The 19345-nt window shown below is 39.3% G+C and overlaps 1 protein-coding gene across 2 annotated transcripts; it reads right to left on the bottom strand.

Moving 5' to 3' along the window:
* Nucleotides 1-951: 951 nt before the first annotated feature.
* Nucleotides 952-18415, bottom strand: CCNC (cyclin C). Of its 2 annotated transcripts, XM_082302752.1 has the most exons (12): nt 18310-18415; nt 17261-17367; nt 13652-13736; nt 13337-13406; nt 11835-11886; nt 9221-9276; nt 7909-7944; nt 6412-6503; nt 5616-5683; nt 5256-5335; nt 3274-3392; nt 952-2629 (listed from the first exon to the last, which is right to left on the bottom strand). In XM_082302752.1, the coding sequence occupies exons 1-12, from the start codon at nt 18339-18341 to the stop codon at nt 2575-2577; spliced, it is 852 nt and encodes a 283-aa protein (XP_082158878.1). In that variant the 5' UTR covers nt 18342-18415; the 3' UTR covers nt 952-2574. The 2 variants fall into 2 exon arrangements, with proteins under 2 accessions (XP_082158878.1, XP_082158879.1); XM_082302753.1 differs by lacking the exon at nt 7909-7944.
* Nucleotides 18416-19345: the final 930 nt, after the last annotated feature.

The raw sequence follows: 19345 nt of genomic DNA, 5'->3' as shown, positions 1-19345 counted from the left end.
TCCTCTGTCAGAAGGGAGCAGTTGTCACCTGGTAAGTCTTCACACCACCCATGATTCTTCTAGACCCCTGCTGTCTTTTCTGAAGAGTTGTGGGTTATTTCTTTCATAATTGGAAAACTACTGTATACTTCTTTTTTATTTTCCTTTTTTGATAATCATGGTAGTTTTTTGCAAGATGTTTCTCAAACTATTTGTAGCTCGTCAAGTTAGATGATTGTTTCTAATTTGCTTTTCAAATTTTGGGTTTGAGTTAAGTAACTTGTCTGATCCACTTTGTTTCCTTTGGGATTTTTCCTTAAGTCGTTCTGGCATAGATGGCTTGTGTTTGCTTTCACACTTCAGAGTCACCTGTTGCCATATAACCTGTGAAGACTTTCAGCTACATCTCTTTCAATGAGATACCACATTTTTATGCACCTCTCCCTTGAAATGAAACACAAGAAAGGTGATTTTTTTCTGTCTGCTTAATAGCAAGACTGTTGAATTCACATTGTTCCATTTCCTGTTGTTTGAAATTACATCTTTTTAAAACTGTCTTCACTGAATCCAGCTCTTTTGACTGCACTTTATTGCCTTTCACTCTTTTTACTGGAATCAGAGCTGATAAAATTAGCCTCACCTTTCCAATAGAGAAAACTATTAGGAAACTCCCAGGTACCATCAAGAAGTGCCCGATATTTTAGCTCTGAGGTTTAGGTCCCATTGCGATTTAGGTGTAAAGTCAAGTCTGCAAAGGCTCTTGAGCAGCAAGAAAAAATTTAACCACTCTAGCCAGAATTCTTCATTAATTCCCCAATTCCAAAACGTGAACTTTCTTGGCAGATAATGTGGCATATGTGAGCTGAGTGATGCTTACCTAAAGAACAGCTCCCGTTTAAGAACTCCACACAACAGAGGTCAAGTCGCTTTGATTTATTTCTATTCCCCAAGTCCACATTACAAATAGCACATTTTAGACTTCAAGAAATGAAAGCAAAACAGCTGAATTCCACTTCATCAATCAACTGTCTATAAAAGGTATGGATCAAGTGGCAACCAAGTAGCAAAGACCAAAAACGTGTATGTTTCCCACCTCACCAAAGCATTTGGGGCTGGTTCACCTAAAGGTTTATGGAAATAACCTGAACAGAAATAAATGCTAGTAGCCTAATGGGCTACGTACAAAACCACTTGAGTTGTATTTCACTAAATGACCAGCCGACTACAAAGATGGTGGGGTTTTTTTAAGGGGCCAGTTTTTTGAACCAAGACGCATCACAGAGCACATGTTTTCAAGAATCTCCCTCCAGTATTTCAGAGCAGTGAAATGTGTTGTTTCAGGAAAACAAACAAAAAAAAAAAAAAAAGAGAACAATGTTACTGAACTTTATCATTCGACTTTTATACTTGGGCAAGTTGGCATTATCGTTAAAAACAAAGTTGTACAGAACTTAGTTAGAAACAAAGTTATCTAAAAAATCAGTAAATGAATTTAGGCCAATTCCTGTCTTCAGTGGGATATCTGCCTGAGTAAGGAACGCAGGATATGGCCTTCTGTTTGAAGGAATCTCATTTTCTCCAGCACAAACTTAACCAAGGAATCCCATTTCAGTTATTCTAGAGTTGCTCCTAACATCCCAATTAAAATTAGCCAGTATGAAGCTTACTGAACACTTGATCCTCTTAAATAAACTCTCTAATAAACCACACAAATTCACACTAACAGTGAAGGCAGACTAACAGTGTATATCTTTTCTACAAAAAAATCCACCATAAAAAATAGCAATAATATCCAGATTTGTACTTGATTGTGAAATATTCCGATTGTACTATACAGTACATTTATTTGAAAAAAAAAAAATCCTAGTATTTTGGGTTTTTCTTAATTCCTAACACTTGAAATGTTTCAGAAAACTGCAGAATCACTATACATATTGCACTTCTCTGGTAAGCTGGGCTACTGTGTATCATGGCAGAAACAACTAAGTAGATCTACTGAGGAATACAGCTTTTAAAAATCCAAAAATAGAAACTGACTTTCTTTCCTGCAGCTTTCATTAAAACTGTAACATTATTCTTTACAGGCTCTTCTAGGTATTTGTTTCTGAAGGACTGTGTGTTACTTGTTGCAGAATCTGTATTTATTTTTTTTAAATCAACAAAACTGAAGGTAATGGATAGATTCAACATACAGTGCACTATCTTCCTTCAGTCACAAACAAAATGAAGACAACACAAGTCGTTAATAGTTACGCTTAGGCCTCGGGTTACTGTCACTCTAAAAATAGTTCACATCAATGCAAATAAAACCAATAATGAACTATTTGTTTTGAGTGAAAAGTGTTAATCTTTTGCAGCTTGGTTTAAAGTTTGATTCCTTACACTGAAAAATCTCAGCACATTTGCTCCAGCGTCAGAGAAAATGATGTAGTTTTAGAGAAAAAGCTTTCAAAATGCTTGACACAAACAAGCTATTTATTCTTCAAGTTCTTTGTCAAAGATGTTACTAAAACCTTCTGTCCATTTCATGAACACAGGAAATATCCCAGGATGTCTTGAGTCAAAGTGGTCCATAAAGAAATTCTTTGGAATGCCTTAAGATTGGCTATAACTAGAGTTCTGGCTACCATTTGGACCCTGTTCTCCTTCACTGTTGAAGAAAAAAAAAAATGTCTCTTCAATAAGAAGCATCATATTACATTTTTATACTTTTTTTAAAATTAAAAAATACAGTATTCTGAAAATAATAAAAACCTTTTGAAAGTAACTACTTCAACCTATACAGAAATAGGTCAAAATATTCTGCTCAGTTTCATTAAAAAATGCAAAGGTTATTCTCAGCATGCATAAATAACTTCACCATATTTATGTGAATAATAATTTTAATATATGATCATGAAGCTGCCTGCTGAATCTACTTCTGAACATTGTGAAGTTCACATTACACAAGCATGTGCAAAGGAATTTGCATGTGCAGATTCCCAACAGTGATATTTAATCACAGTAATTAAATACGACATCAAGCAGGCCCAGTTCCATTGAATCTGGTCCAGTCATGGAGCCTCACACTGGGGTTCCTTACATTTGCTGAGCTGTATTGATCACACTCTAATCCCATTAACACTCTCCAGAAGACAATGAATGTTATGCTTCCCACTAGCTCCTGAACAATCGGGCTGGTTTTGTATCAGAAACATCTGCACTGTAAAAAGATACACTATACCTTAAATTAAACATTCTTAACATATTAGTCTGGTTTTTCCATATGAAAGATGTAATAAGGAAGTACTGTACCTGTTTGGAGGTGGTTTTGGCTTAGGCATTTTACTAAGAATAGTAGCCATCTCTTTCCTCTCATCAAAGTTCTTCCACTGCTCATACAGCTTCAGAATAACCCTGATTATTTCTAAAATCTGTATTAGGAAGAAAAGAGAGCCTAAGGTCATGCACGATAGTGATTTTACCTTTGTCATAGCCAATTTAAGTGTGCAATTAACTAAACAGGCCCCAAACTGAAACTAAACAACACAATTTTCATATTACAAACAGAGCTGTCTCGCACTTTATCTGGTTGCAATAAAGCATTTAATTATTTTTTTTATTTAATTGTGAATCAAAGCCGGAACGGAGTACTTTCCCTTTCAACTGTATTTACTGCTTCTCTACCTCTGCAAACTAAATACCTTTCTATTTATTATTTATTTGCAAGTACTGTCACAGCTTATAACTAAGATCCTGGGAAAATAGACACCAGGCAGCATGACTTCAGCTATATGACCATAGATTATCAATACAGTAATTGATGATTATCAATGTTCTATATGTATTAGGGGCACAGTGTGGGAAAACAAAAGCCCAAAACCACGAAACATTAATCTGAATTCTTTCCTTCCAAGAAACAGAGACAAAGAGTTTTTAAATACTTCTTATATGCTTAGTAAGAATTGTTGACACTTCATATTCTGCTTCTGGAAGTGCAAGCCAAATTCCAGTTTGGACACTTTTTATCTACCTTAATTTCCTATTAAATTTCTAGTGCAATATTCTATATAAAAGCTGGAGAATGTTTCATTCCTAATATGTTTCATCATTCTCTAAATTAATGAAGTAGACTTGTTTCTTCTTTTTAATACATGAACTTTGATTAAGTGCTAGAGCAATATATGTCCTTGAAAGAAAAGTCGTAGTTGGTGAAGAAGTCCATGGTGTTCATGTGAAAAAATAAAGCTTAGACTTTATCACTGACATAAGAACCAATACGTGTAAACATTCAAATATGTTCAGTATCAAGATTATGGTAATTTTATCTATTAAATATAGATTGGTTCTCCCTTGCTGCCAGTTTATTATCACCCTGCCTTTAAATGCATGACAGCATAATTCACAGAACTCTCGATGCAGCACAGCATCCACATTGTGTTTAAATTTCAAGACAAATCCTGGAATACAAACACAATGCCGTAACATCAGTGGGATAAAGGGCAATACCAAGGGCACAGAGAGAAGTGGTACATCTCATCCGTAACAGGCTATTTAATTCCAGACACTCAGTTTCAAAAAAAGACTGAAAAAAATACGTGCTAAGTGAAACACTGTGGTAAGAAGTATGAGTACTACTTTGATTTGCTTGCTGGAGCTAAAAAAAGGTTAAAGAAGCCAACCTAAAAAGTAAAACTGATGAAGAACATTGTTAGTATAAGGACAACTGTACCCTGAAACCTAATAAATTAATGATGGGGATTATTTGACATGGAATTTGCATTAGCAGGGAACTCAGCTGAATGATCTTGGTGTCTCCCTGTTTAGCACTGATTGAAGTCACAGTGCTGGACATCCTGAAAGTGTCAAAAATGTTCTACACTATGCTATACTCTGCACATGTACAGGGAGAAAATGAGTATGGTATGTTGGCATGATGTCGAAAGGTGAATCAGAAAATCAGATGCACTTGAACTTAAAAGTCAGACTCGTGCTGGCAATCCTGTATGATGGAAAGATGCTGGGAATTCTTTTTCTGGCAAACAATGTAAAATATACTGTCTGGAAAATGGCAACACCAGCAATGCTCTTCTGTTATGCTACGGTTTTATCTTGATTTTCAGAGAAGGGTGATAACCACATAACCCAACATTGTCTACCTTCCAAAGAGATCTGCCTAACAAGATCACTGAATTAAGCTCAAATCAGTATTGCACATGTGTAAGACAACCACGACTACCATTTCTGGTCAGTCCATAACAAATGGCGGGAATAAAAACAGAATAAAAACAGTGTACCTTTTCCATATCAACAGACAGCTCAGCAAACCATTGCCTTGCATCCTTCTGCTGGACAACACAGGCCACATGTAGGCAAGCTGCAAAGATCAGGTGACATGGATATTGAACAAAGATACACTCCTGATACAGTTAGAAACATTAATTTTTTTATAAACCCTATACAGTTCAACAGAGAAAACCTGGGATTAATTGTCTGACTTTCCTTTAAGGCTTTTTAACTTGCAAGGCTACAGTGTCAGTGCTGTATGAAACACAACCTGAAGCACCTTATGAGGGCACTCTGAGGAATACTTGTGATGGGACAGCGCACAGAATACTTCCAGTTAAACATGACAGGAGACATTACTTGTTACTTACCTAGAGCTATCATGAAAGGAGGGTACAGCAGACAAAGATCAGTTCTATATGTGTCATTCACTATCCTCCTGTGCAAAAAAGAACTTGTAAGTATCTTCCTATTCACCTTTAGACTATATTACTTTAAAACTCCTGTCAGTTTGTGAGTATTTTGTCAGTTTTCCAGATGGTCAAAGCAATGAGGCTGCAGAGCAAAACATCAAGTAAAGAGATCTTTACCCTTGTAAAAATCTCTTAAAGCCTTTCCTTTTTTTTTTCTTGTAGTCACAGCAGTTTATTTGGAAACACTATTTTAGTACCATAAATGTCTTTCTGCAGCAGATGTTGATGTATACCATAAGATAATATCTGTTTCACAGATAAGTAAGGGCATGCATGAAAGTAGTACTTCTACTGTCTTTGTGCATTTGAAACAGTTCAAGAATACGAGTTCTGCTAACACAGCTAGAAAACCCTACACATTGTTTCTACCTCCTATGAGAAGCTACAACAGAAAGACAATGCTGACAGAAAGAAATTTCCGCTACTCATAGTCACCATTCAGTAATGTTAAAACTGTGCTATTAGAGCTAGTCAAAAAAATAAAAACTAGACCACTGCAAAGTAAAATCATTACAGGGTTAAAGACAGAATAAGCTAAGTCAGGGACATATACCTGTACAGGTTAACTAGGGCACCCTTTGTATTCAAATACGGCTAAGCCTGCTTGGTTCAGCAAAAGCTTAACCACCTTTGAAGCGTAATTGTTAAACGCTTTCTTGATGAAAGGAAGAACTATTTCCATTGTCTTCATTACCATGCAAGAGGTAGCAGCATGTCTTCTTGGCCCATATCTTGCACATATTGGAGCAAAGGTCTATAAGGATGATATACTATCAAACAGCAGTCCTAGGAAAAATGTCAGTGGAATAGAAGTTAGATTACAATGCAGAGCATGTTGTCAGTTCATACTAAAACATTTGGTTTACAAGTCAATTACTGATTATTTTTTTAAGTAGCATTCTGACACCTAGTCCTGCTCTAATGAGGGCAGCGCTCTCTCTAGAATACCATTACACAGCACGGTTGCCAGTCTGTCAATGTCCTTCCCCTAAGAGACACAGAAAGCCACATCTGCAGCACACTGAAACCTCATTTGCTTACAAACCCGTAATTCCCACTTGGAAATACAAAACGCTGCCAGAAAACAATCTGTTACTAAATACCATACATGGAAAGCATGCCAAAATAATTGACGCTGGTTTGGAAAGAAAGAGAAGAAAAATTCCACTGCTCTCAAATCCCCTCGTTTCAGGTCCAGGTAAACAAGAAGGAATAATCCTCTTGCTGAAAGCAGCCAACTGTATGGATACTACAGGGAAAAGCCACATTATTTACATGTGCTGAACACTTAGGTGAAACACTGTTACTGCACACACTATATATTGCATAGCATACTGGAAAAATAAGTGAATCCCTAAAACATGACTTCTTGTAAATGCAGTTGCTTGTCCTAAAACTCCTGCATACAAAATTCAAGAGTTACTGCCATGCATTAACAGCAGTATCAAGGACTAAATCTAAACAGGAATCTAAAAACTGTATTGAAACAACTTGTAGACACAAACAAAAACTTTGATCTGACCTCCTCTGTGTTCAATTACCAAAATAAATTCTCTCATCTGCTGTCTAACTCACTAAGCTGCTCCCTGGCTTCTCTCTCCTTTTCTCTGCACCTGAGCAGAACTACTCTAGTACAGTAGTACTAGAGTTCAGTGCTTAACCCATCCAAATCCAAGCCATATGCAGAAATTAGGCACTTTACCCAAGCCCCCTAAGAAGCCTGGGATGCATCCTTTCAGCTACCCGAGCAAACACAGCAATGGGATAGCTACTCTTATAAAAAGCAGGTATGGCTCCTCTCTTTGAAAGGCTCTGGAATAAACTGTCCCACTGTGCTCCTTTCATCCAATAACCTAATAGTTACAGCACCATCTCAGAAAATGGGAGGCCTGAATTCGGTTTCCTCCTCACAGGATTCAAACCTGTATCTCACTTCCTAGAAGATTAGTCTAATTATGAGGCTGTTATAGACTGGCCTGAATAGGATAGTACCCACACCTTCTGCACATTTATATATGCGTAGCCCTAGATTCTTCCAGGCAAGAAGAAGAGGGCATAGAAAGAATACAACTCTTTATGGTCATGACTGGCCATTCCATCTAGGGAAAAAAAGACACTGACATCCCAGTCTCTGCATCAGGAGATTACTCTCCCAAAACCAGAAGCAGTTCCACCAAAAAACCCAACCTACCATTAATTCTAAGAGATAGAATTCACATTCTAGTATCTGTAAAGAAGCAAAATCACAGTTAATAAGCAGCATGTTTAAGGCAGCAGAAAGAATTAACTGACACACAGTTTAACACCACACATGCACAGGAATTCTCAACAACTATTTTCAACAGTCCTAAATGCATTCTATCTGAAACTACAAACCAAACAAAAATAAAACTATTATTGGCAATTGTCTTATCACCGTTATAACTTAACTCCAGTCATAATAACAATTCATTTAAATATTCTGCATCGAGTTTGCTATGAAAGACTGCTTCACTGGCAGCACTTGTCTGGTTTGTTTCAACACCTGGTAGCAGCAAATTGTTCCCAGTGCATAAAAACTTCACAGCAATAGAGAAGTTCTTTTGTAGAATTAGAGCTTCTTCATCAGGCCACTAACATGCCAAACAGCCTTCAAAGCATTTTCAGGTTTAATTTCATATGAAATATTTGGTCTAATTGCAGTAATTAAATCAGCCCTCACTCTCAATAGAGGTGGTGATGTATTAGTGACATCAAGGAAAAGACTGGACTGCTTTGGCTATACAAAAGCAGTCCTCCAAAATGCATTTCCATTTGCCTTTTTCTGTAAAATTGCAGGGCAGTTTTATTGTAAGGTCTTAGGTATTTTATATTCTGATGTATCATTTGGCTTTCTAGATTGAGTGAAAAGCAAACCAACAAAAGAGTAGTATTTGTTACAGTCAATCTAAAACTAATTAGACATTTAACTTTCAAAATTCTACAGCACAGGTCAAAATTGGTTTTAAGAAAAACTACAAAACTTCTCAGCAGTGTGACTGAGAATACCTTGAAAACCACTGGTAAATTTAAATTTTAAGTAGTAAATAAAAACTATTTTTCCAGAGCCATTAAATTTTACAGGCAAAAACAAAACTGCTTTCTGTAAGCCAACTGCTCATGTGTGCAAGCTTGGAAGCATTCCAGGTGCAAAGGCCATTTACTTTCCCTGGAGCAATGTATTTGTAACCAAGAATATTAAAAAAAACCTCTTTTAGATCTCTTTTATCATCATGCTATAGAAAAACTACCATTTCAGTCACCTTATCACATCACTTATCTTTTCTGTTAGCAATTTAAGGAAAGGAGGTGATGTAATATTTTTTTACTTTAGAAAATAACTTTCCCAATATTCTATACAAAACTAATCATGAGCAACCCTGACATATGAGTATGAAAATATTTGTTAGAATTTAAAAGACAGAATTTGCTGCTAACAATTATTAATTTATTTGATCGAGTTGTATTTCAAATAGCATACTTACATGGTTCATCCTATAAGGAAACTCCTTTGGAAAGGCATATGAAAACCGAGTTTTCACTACAGTAAACAGAAAAAAGTATGTTAAAAATAATGTAATTAATACTTCTACTTCTTTCCCTTTCTATTCATTCATCTGTATATAGCCCTTCAAATCTATTTGGCAGCAAAACTGCTTTCAGTACAAAAGGTTTGTATTTCAAAGAGAAGAGATGAGTTGCAAGATTTAAGATCCTGAAAGGGAGAGAGAAATACATCTGAAATGCAGATTTGCACAGATACTCAGCCAGACATTTGACTGCCCCTTTGGACACTATTAAATCTTCTGGTTAACCACCAACAAGCTCAGGGACAACTAACTTCCCACAAGTCTTTATTCACAGAGCTATCCAGCTACTGACATTCAGGATCCCAGTTCCAACACTAAATCCAAATGGAATTTTCACAAGGGATTTTTTTACTTAGATTTGATCCTTCAACATGCAAGATTTTAAAAGAACTAATGAAGTCTTAAAAAAGCAAGCCCAAGGGCAGGGTGAGGGAGGGAGCTCAGTCAGACTTCTTGCAGGTCCACCATGTAATAATGATCTCCAGTTGAGATATCTAATTAATCTTCATGTATTTTACGAGGAAAACAAGTACAGTTTGTGCACTGGTAAGAAGCATGTTAATAGGCAAAACGAGAGTGATTTCATGTTAGAATGCTGAACAAAGGAAAACACGAATACTTGAAGATGTGGATTTGAGATTTGTACAAGTGAAACATTTAAAAATCTATTTTAAGTCCTTGTCCTCCAAGGAAAACAGGTAACATTTAACATCCTGGAAGTGAACAATATTCCTTATATTAATAATAGACAATACATTATTAAATGGTAGTATCGATACTACTTCCAGAAAATCAGTATGACATTCACTTAGAAGAAAAGACAGCATCAGTCCTCTGGACCAAAAAATTCACCATTTAGACCTATGGTGGACTTTGCTAGGAAATTTGCTGTAGGACACCAAGACTGGGCTACTGGTCGGAAATTTTAATTATTTCAAGAAAGAGAAGAATTAATAAAAGGGTTTCTCAAGATGTATGCAAACTGAAGAGGTACATGGTAAAAAAAAAAAATACCACTTTGAGAAAAATCCCACAAAGCAAGCTGCAGACACAACCACTACATGGAGCTGTCCTTTCAGTGAGATGTGTAAACAGAGCAAAAACCTTTTGAAGAGGTTGTTGAAAACCAGTCTGAGATTATCTTCCTTACAATAGAAGCAAGTGTTATTAACTTCATGTTTCTACCTAGCTAAAAGTAAGCAAACCTCTTAAACCAGCCACTATTACATCACCCCTTTTGTTAGCTTGCTTTTGCTTTTACTTGTCTTGCCTCATCTTTTCTTGTCTTTTGTATTAAGAGCTCCCAAAAACTGCTGTGTGCTACTGAAGGAACTCTGGTAAAGGAAAACCAAGTAGAATAAAAGAATAAATGCTTGGAGAAAGCCTGTTGCATTTTTCCCCCATTTCCATGAAATGCACAGTACTTATCAGGCCTAACAGGACTTCTACGTCTGAAGGAAGAGCTGTGGGGAAAATTTTCTATAGGATCCTGAAACTGGGATTTTGAGAAACAGCACAGCTAAGAACTAGATGTCCAAGTAAAATCAGCTGCCACATATTTACCAAAATCCATCCAACTTTCTCACTGATGCATCAAAACTTCTACACAATGATGCTTCTGATGTAAAAATAGCAACTCTCAGCACTATATCCAGTACTGGTCTTGGTCATGCTGGCACTGAAGATGTGCTTCAGTTCCTGGTGGCAGAACTGTCACAGGGCCAGCCCCATGGACTGATACACTCTCTGCATGTGGAGGCTACAGATGCAGCCAGTCACCTGTCCCCTCAATGGCTACGAGGGATTTTGAAAGCGCTGACCTACATTTGGGAGAGCACAGCCAGGAATTGCCCATTGAAAGCAGCTGGACCTTCTGGGTCAGAGAATAGCATTCAGCTAAGGAAGATATCACTTCGAGACTTTGATGGATGAGATGCAAGTTACATGAACTGGGAAAAACAAGGCAAGTGGGAAAGATAGAGAATTAAGCAACTACAGTGTAATTTTACTGAATTTATTGTGAACAATAGGTTATAAAATGTATTTTTAGAAATAAATATCATGTGCAAAGGCTAATTTTATGATGGGGGAAAAGGACTAAAAAAAATTTGAAGGTATACAGCCTACCAAAAATTCTTAAAACAGGTAATTCCATAGAGCTATACCTTTTACTAAACAAAGCCATAAATTTCGAATTCTATCTTTGAGTAGTTCAGAATCCAATTTACTACTTGAGGTTGTCTACCAATTTCGATGGTTTTATTTTATTACTTTGTTTTCACTTATGCCTGGCATAAGTTCCAACCATAATCAACCAAAACTAATACAGGAAGGACCTTTCTGTCTCTATATTTGGAAACAGAAGCTATTTATTCTAAACGGTTTTAACTGGCTCTTATAGTCCTCCATGATTTGATCAAAAGCTGCCTTTTAAAAACAAGCAAAGAAACCAACTCATCTCCCTATAGAAATATCTAACTGGAGTGTAATGAAAATTACTGATACTTACATACAGAAGTAGCAGCAGAAATCAACCTTGTATTTGAAACAACACCAAATTCCTGAAGAAAAAGAATGGTAAATGAGGTGAACCACCTGAAACACCATACACTCACACTGTTATCAAATTAAAATAATGGCTTCTTACTAAACTGGGCTTCTTTTCGCAGTATTGTAGTATTTGGTTTTTTCCCCCACCCCTTTTTTCTCCTTAAGGTGAACAGGGTTAAACTCTTTACCCAAGAGTTACTTCATTGATTAGTTTATTGGTTGTTTGTGAGGAACAGTAAAGATTTATGAAAGGTACTAAAGCCACAAAAGCTCACCTGGCTAACATTCTTTATATAAAATAGACAAGAGGGTTTCAAGAAAGTATTTTTTTCCTTATCCCATCTGGAGAGAAAACTGTCTTTAGAAACCTGCCATTAACTACCTTTTTCAGTTATGTTTTCATGAAGTCTTAACTCCTGTGCTGAGACAGTCAGCAATCTGAAAATTTTCTACATACAGTGTTCTTTCAGGTAAGTCCATAGCTGAATCAACAGTGCTACAGCTGCCCTCTAAAGTTGCAGAAGCTTTAGCGTAAGGAAGGCTACACAGTCTTCTAATTTAAGGTACATCTATGTCTCTACACTCTATGTCTATGCCTTCTTAAAGGCTTATTTAACAGGTTGATAAAAAAGCACTCTCTCCAACACTCACTCTCTTTTCCTTCACGTCTCCCAAACACTGAAAAGTGTCACAGTACTTGTACAGACAATAGTATCACATGTCAACACTGGTTTAGTAGCACTGTTTCTACCATCCCTAAAGTATTTGAGTTCCTTCTGAAAATTCCTTAGTGCTGACATATCACAAATTGTCCCATTTGACTTTTTTCCATTACACGGACACTTCTCAAACAGCTGTAAAACTTGCTGCATAACAAAGGACTAACAGCAGCACGCAGCTGATGCTAACTCTTGGCCACATTCAAAGTGGAGTTCCGATGGTGGAGGCATGGAGCCCTCTCACCACTATCCCTAATGGGTCACTTCCTTATAACTTCTCAAGGACAGCGCATGAGCTACAACATACTTTTAATTCAAGTAACGAAAGTGTGGTAAACTCTGAGGATCCCTTGCTATATGAAATAGAACAAGATAATTAGGAAAAAAAATTCCAATTATGTTTTAAAGTTTGAGTAAACATAAATAAGGAAAAACACACCAGAAAGGAGACACTGCACAATTTAAGATATAGTGTATGTAAATATGTAAACACTGTGTCACAGCGAAACAGCCTTTTAAAATGTTTTTTCAATTTTCAGAGGCACTTTAGGGTTAGTAATTCGGACAAATTTTGAAGGCCTTCTCTGTCTCCTTTTCTTAAATGCTATAGAAATCTATGCAAAAAAAGAGAAGGTTTCAACCCCCAAAGCATGAAGAAAGACAAAAAATTTAAAAGTCCTAAACGTTTTCTTTCTCTCATACATCACATAATTTTACATTAAAAAATTGTAATACTTCATACCTCTACTTTGGATGCCAAAAACACACACGTAGGAGCCATTAATACTGGATCTATACTTTTTAGGGAATATCTGAAATGTTACAACAAAATTATAATATGTTGTTTCATACATGTAGAACGATTAATCTATTAAGAGCACCACACTTCCTTTTGAAAAAGCAAAGCTTAAGTTAACTTTATTAAGGCATAAAAGCTTTACACCATCCAGAAAACAAAAGTGGCACTGTTTTTAATACAGAACTGCATTTTTAAAGGGCTACCAAAATGTGCCTAGCAAATGTTTTATTCTTGTACCATCATAGTAAACAGTCCTACCTGGCATAGAATCTCTTGAAGTAGACTGTAGCAGTGGCAATAACTTGTTGTCTTAATTTAAGATGTTCACCTAAAGCCTGGATAACTTAAAAAAAAAAAATGAACAAAAGCTTGAGTTGAGTTTTTTTAAACAATTTGACACCAAATAGCAAAGGGTCTCAAAACATGACTAGTGCTGGGGATTCTAAGGAGCAGCACCACAGTCTTCTCCCTCAGCTCAGCTGCTCTAGTGAGACAACACGCTGCTGTAAACCTACAGACCTGCAGGTGAAGAACCGCTGCCTCCTGAAGCTTGGGGACACCTTCAAAAAGGGAAAGGTACCTTGACTTCATTGTGTATAAAGTGAGTATGACCTTTAAGAAGATGACAACACAAATCTCAGAAGGGTAAAGCTCAGCTATTCCACTTTAGAGCAAAACAAACTCAGACACAGGAAATATAAATCCACGGCTCTTCAGTGCCACACAAAATGGATGGGTTTTTTTCAAACAAGTAAAGCTGCCAACACAAACACGGTCATTAAATTTGGCAGAGGCAGCAGGTGTAAAGAAAAAAAGACATATTTAGTCTAGGGAGAGGGGGTGGGAGACCAGAGGATGCAGTCAGCTGCTCCATCACGGTGGTCCTCTGCCAGTTGGCCAAGAAACAACCCTGGTGTCATCTGTGCAGGTAGCTCTTGTTTGGCCTCCCAGGCAAAGGAAAGGTGCCAAGCAAATTAGATGCATCAAGCTGGGATTAAGAGCAGGGGCTGGATATTAAGAATGGCACAGTGAAACATAAGGTTGTTACTTGTTATTTTTCCCATACTTCTTCGCAGCCATTATTCTGAGCACGGCTTGGCTGTGTGAAGACTCCCTCTTCTTTTTTTCCTCCCTCATGAGAAATGTCAAAAACAGTATTTTAAAATACACTTAAGTAGATATTTAAAATATGTACAGCAACACCAAGCCAGTGACCACTGGTGGGAAAACCAAACAATTCTGTTGTCAGTCACCACTAAATTCTTAGTCTCTATTTAAACATTCAAGCAGAGAGTTTTTTACCCATGCTCTTATCACGTATGCCCTGCAAATAGCCAGGGTACACATTTGCCACCCACTGGCAATGCCCAAAGCAACATTAAATCCCTGCCTGTGTCATATCATTCTCTTCCTAGAGAAGAATGCCAAATTGGGACTAGTTTGCCACTGACAGTAGGCCAAGCAATACTTCCAAAAAGGGTGTTAAACCCAGTACGCAGTGTATAATGTATTAAACATTTTATCAGCATATCTTGGGAGATTTGAAAGAATTTTTGCCTTCAATTTGACCATGGGGCTAAAAAGCTGTCTTACTACTCGGGCATCAGAAAAACTCAAGTATTAAGCTAAACAGAATTCTCCAAATATGCTTCATAATCCCATGGGATTTTCAGGAATGGTTAGGCCATCTGCTGTCAGAAAAAATCAAGTGTGGGTTAGGAAAAAAAATGGACAAGAGCCTAGATAGACTTAATGAAATGGAAGCTTGTATATGTTGGGAAAAAGTCCAATACTTGTAATTATTTTTATAATATTTGAAAAGAAACTATAGGATCATTTATTCCTGTATGTTTACAAAGTAAGTGGTTTCAGTGTTTTGGGGTTTTTTAATAAGATTGTTTTAAATCTGAGAATTTTGAGCAGCCTCTAACACAAACATTACCGCTTCTGCCCAAAACCAAAAAGGGAAAACAACTAATAACTTCTCAACCAAAACCAATTAAGACTTGGTGATCCAGAGAAATCAACATCAGTTTCCTTTTTCAAACTATGTTAGATGATCTTTTTCCTTCTCTTCATAGCTGCAGGGAGCCATACAATCAGTTAGTGATCTACTGTACTTGTTTTCCAATGAGGAAGCAGCAGGAAATTGCCACTCTCCATGCAGATTTTAATTGCTTTAGGGAAAAACCATCTCCTGGGCTCACACACTGAATGTGACATGCTGTGGCCAAGCCTCATCTGCTCTCAGGTAGTGAAGATGGGAGACAAGGGGGGACCCAAAGCAGGGTCCCTATTCAGAGGCAGGCAATCATACAACACATCCAGGGTTTGAACATGGTGAGCTCTGCCTGAGCACAGAGCAGCCCCTGACTGCCCTGCCCGTGAAGAGGCCTTTCTGCTAGAGAAGGGGAGAAAGCCCAGCACCACGCTCTCCTCCAGGGTAGGCTGTGTTTGTACGTGCACAGGGGAGACGCTGGCAGAGCTGTTCTCCAGCTGCCCCCAGTCACTCACCATACCTTCAGGGGAGGCATGGAGTGCCAAGGAAAGGACCCTGAGAACCACAAACCAAAAGAAAAAAACTAACTTGTTTACTCTGGAAAGCTTTGTTTACTCAAGAAAAACAATGAAGTGAAACATTTAAAAGGCATATTTCATAGTTCAAATTAATACTAGTGGAAATTAGCATAGAAATACAGTTTTAGAAATACCCATACCCCTCCTTTCGTCTCTTTTTGTGCTATGAAGTTGTGACACTTGGTTTTCACCTCAAGAAATTTCAGAAATGGATCAAATGGGTAAATCATTGCTAGCCTGATTTCCTGGTGCCCTATAAGCAATAACACAGATGTATTCACAGTGATCGTGTTTATAGCATATGCAATTGTTACAAAAATAACTAAGCTAAGAGAGAAGCTGGGATAAGTATCTTTCACAGATATCATTCCAACACTGACATAAGATCTTCCAGTGACCCTGGGAAAGTCACTTCACTTCTCTACTCTGGCCAGATAGCTGAAAAAATAAGCATTCTGTACTTTAAAGGACTGCTGCAAAAAAATTTGAAGAGCTGCTAGCAAACAAGCTACTATTTGGCAATACCCATTGCCAAAGGAGATTTTTAAAAATATTTCAGTTCAAATATCCAAATATGTCAATTGCACAGAGAAAATTTTAAATGCCTTTGTAATCTCATATACTCAGGTGTGGCCATTCATACGGATAGTTACACGCTTTGCAGGATCAAGTAAATCTTAGACAACTTCACACACAAATCCCAAATTCTTTGGGAGAACAGGCTGCCTGCCAAGCTCTCAGAAACTCGTGGACAATTTGAGAGACAGCTGGTGCTGGGAAATCAGACAGAAGACAAAACATGGGCTGTGTTGCAGGTTTCAGAGAATCTAAATGAACACAAATAACGAGTTTCCAAACTTTGCTGTTTAAGAGGACAGTGCAGATCACCTAAAATACTTACCCCAGCCTAAGAACCCACCAAAAGCCCAGGCTGAGTACTAATGCTTGACACTGAGCCTTTAATACACTAGCTTAGCAGTTTCTGCTTGCTTCTCCTCCTTTTATATTTTTGGTAAGAACCTCTTGAAAATAAGAAAATTTACTGTTTCGTCCTATCACAGGTTAAAATGTTACAGATGCAGCTAATTAGCCTGCAAGTTGTCCTAGAATTGTGCTAATATAACTAACAAATAATGATGTTATTTATATTCCAAATCTTTGTTAAAATAGGCTGTGAAAGTATATGTTATACCACAATGAAAACATTACATTCTCTAAGCAATTCAAACCTCCATTTAGACATGGCAGACATTGCACAGATTTTATGGCTGAAATAAAAAAATGTTTTACCATTAGTAAAAAATATCTGTAGCTTCCAATATTCTTCTTCAGTGAGAAATTTCAAGTCTTTCTGGCGTTCTTTCAATAGATCTTGTTTATCCAAAATCCATTGTAAGCTAAAGGAATGGAAAATAATTTCAGCAGCTCTTCATCAACATTATACTGAGTGTCTCCTGTACAAACAGACTATGGATTAAGGCTCGGGGCTAAAGGGCTTGTGGCCTTTAATAAAGCCACAATCTTCCCAAGCAACTGTTCTTCAGGGTTTTCAAAAGTTAGACAACTGAAAAAAAAAAAAAAAAAAAACGAGCCCAAACCCAAAAACCAAACAACAAAACAAGAACTACCAGAGGCTGAGATTACCCTCTACCAGTAGCAAACTGGGCAGGCTGTACAGATCTTAGACCCTGACAGTCACTAACAAGGTTTATGTTTCAGCCATTACATTACGGGCACCATTCAAACCTTGACGCGCTCAGCATGAGGAGTTTTAGGGCAGAATCACCGAATCAGTTAGGTTGGAAAAGACCTCTGAGATCCTCGAGTCCAACCCATGACCGAACACCACCCTGTCAACTACACAGTGGCACTGAGTGCCACGTCCAGTCTTTCCTTAAACGCCTCCAGGGACGGTGACTCCACCACCTCCCTGGGCAGTCCGTTCCAGTATCAATCACGCTTCCTAATGTCCAACCCCAGCGGAGTCCCGGCTGCCCCACCGCTGGGGACAAGCGTGTCAGGGACCCAAGCGCCCGCACTCCGCCGCTGGAGCCCGGGGCGGCGCGGGCACCGACACCGGGAAGCGACCCCTCTCCCGGAGCGCCCACACGCTTCCCAAGCGCCGGCTGAGCGGGGCCGGCTCGAGCTGCTCCCGCACCCGAGCGCGGCTCCCGCCAGGGTCCCGCGGCGAGCAGGCCCCGCCGCCCGCCCGGCGCTCCCCCGGCCGCCCCGGGCCTCCCTTCAGCGCCATGCCCGCCGCCCGGCCCGGCAATGAATGGACAGAGCGCGGCGGCGGCCCGCAGCATCCGTGCCCCGCGCCCCGCGGCCGCGGCACCCACTAGTGAGAGCTCTGCCAGAAGTTCCCGGCCATGGAAGGAGCGGAGCGGAGCGGGGAGGAGGCGCCCGGGCCCGCGATGCCCCGGCCCCGCCGCCACAGCGCCGCCGCCCCCGCGCCGGCAGCAGGAAGGAGGAGGCGGCCGCCGCCGCCGTCGGCCGGCAACACGCGGCACTGGGAACCGTTCCCCCGCGCGCGGGTTCCGCCCGCCCCGCCGGCCCCCGCAGCCCGGCTGGCTGGCACAGGGACACGGTCCGGGATGGGCCGGGAGGCACCTTCCTAAACCACCCTGTCCAGCCCCCCGCCATGCGCAGGGACACCTTCCACTAGACCAGGTTGCTTAGTGCACCGTCCAACAGGGCCTTGAACACTGCCAGGAATGGGGCAGCCACAACTTCTCTGGGCAACCTGTTTCAGTGCCTCACCACCCTCACATGGAGAGAATTTCTTCCTTATATCCAGTCTAAACCAGCCCTCTGTCAGTGTAAAACCGATGTTTCTCCCAATAAGGTCCCAACTGTAAGCACCCAGGAGGATCCAGAGCTTACCTGTCTTGTGCTGTCTCCACCTCACCTAAATTTCCCTTTAACTTACCTGTTCCCAAGTTTTCATGGCTCAGCTTGCTCCATGCTGGAATTTTCCTCATTGGAGAGACCCTCTAGGGGTATTTTCTTAATAATGATATAATAATTATAAATTTAAAATATAAACAGGAAGTACATGGGCCTGCTTTCTTTCCATGCTCTTTCCTGTGGTGGCTCTCAGCTTCTGAGTGGGATCTGAGATGTATCAACACATGTACTGAGAAGTATCAATATCGTGCACTAAGATGTACCAATCATCTGAGATGTGTCAGGCCACGGGGAGGTTGAACCAAGGCAGGAGCTGTGGGTGCCTGTACCTGCGCTGCCACGGGATGCAGTGCTCCTGGCAGGGTGAGCGGGGAGAGAGGGATTCATTTCTTCAAGCAGCAATGTCACTAGGGCAAGTACACCTGAGTTTTGCAGCAAGATTAATAAAAATGAACCTCGTTGTCACCT

The sequence above is a fragment of the Coloeus monedula genome (genome assembly GCF_965178545.1).
Source record: "Coloeus monedula genome assembly, chromosome: 2".
Lineage (NCBI taxonomy): Eukaryota > Metazoa > Chordata > Aves > Passeriformes > Corvidae > Coloeus > Coloeus monedula.
This window is presented reverse-complemented; position numbering and strand designations above follow the sequence as displayed.

Excerpts from the sequence above, each read along its gene's own strand:
- CCNC (XM_082302752.1), bottom strand. The coding sequence starts at position 18,341 with ATGGCCGGGAACTTCTGGCAGAGCTCTCACTA. Across the intron at positions 13,737-17,260 it reads ACAGATATTTTTTACTAATG|TTATCCAGGCTTTAGGTGAA; the intron begins GTAAAACATTTT and ends TTTTTTTTTAAG. Across the intron at positions 11,887-13,336 it reads TTTTGGCATCCAAAGTAGAG|GAATTTGGTGTTGTTTCAAA; the intron begins GTATGAAGTATT and ends CTTTTTCTTCAG.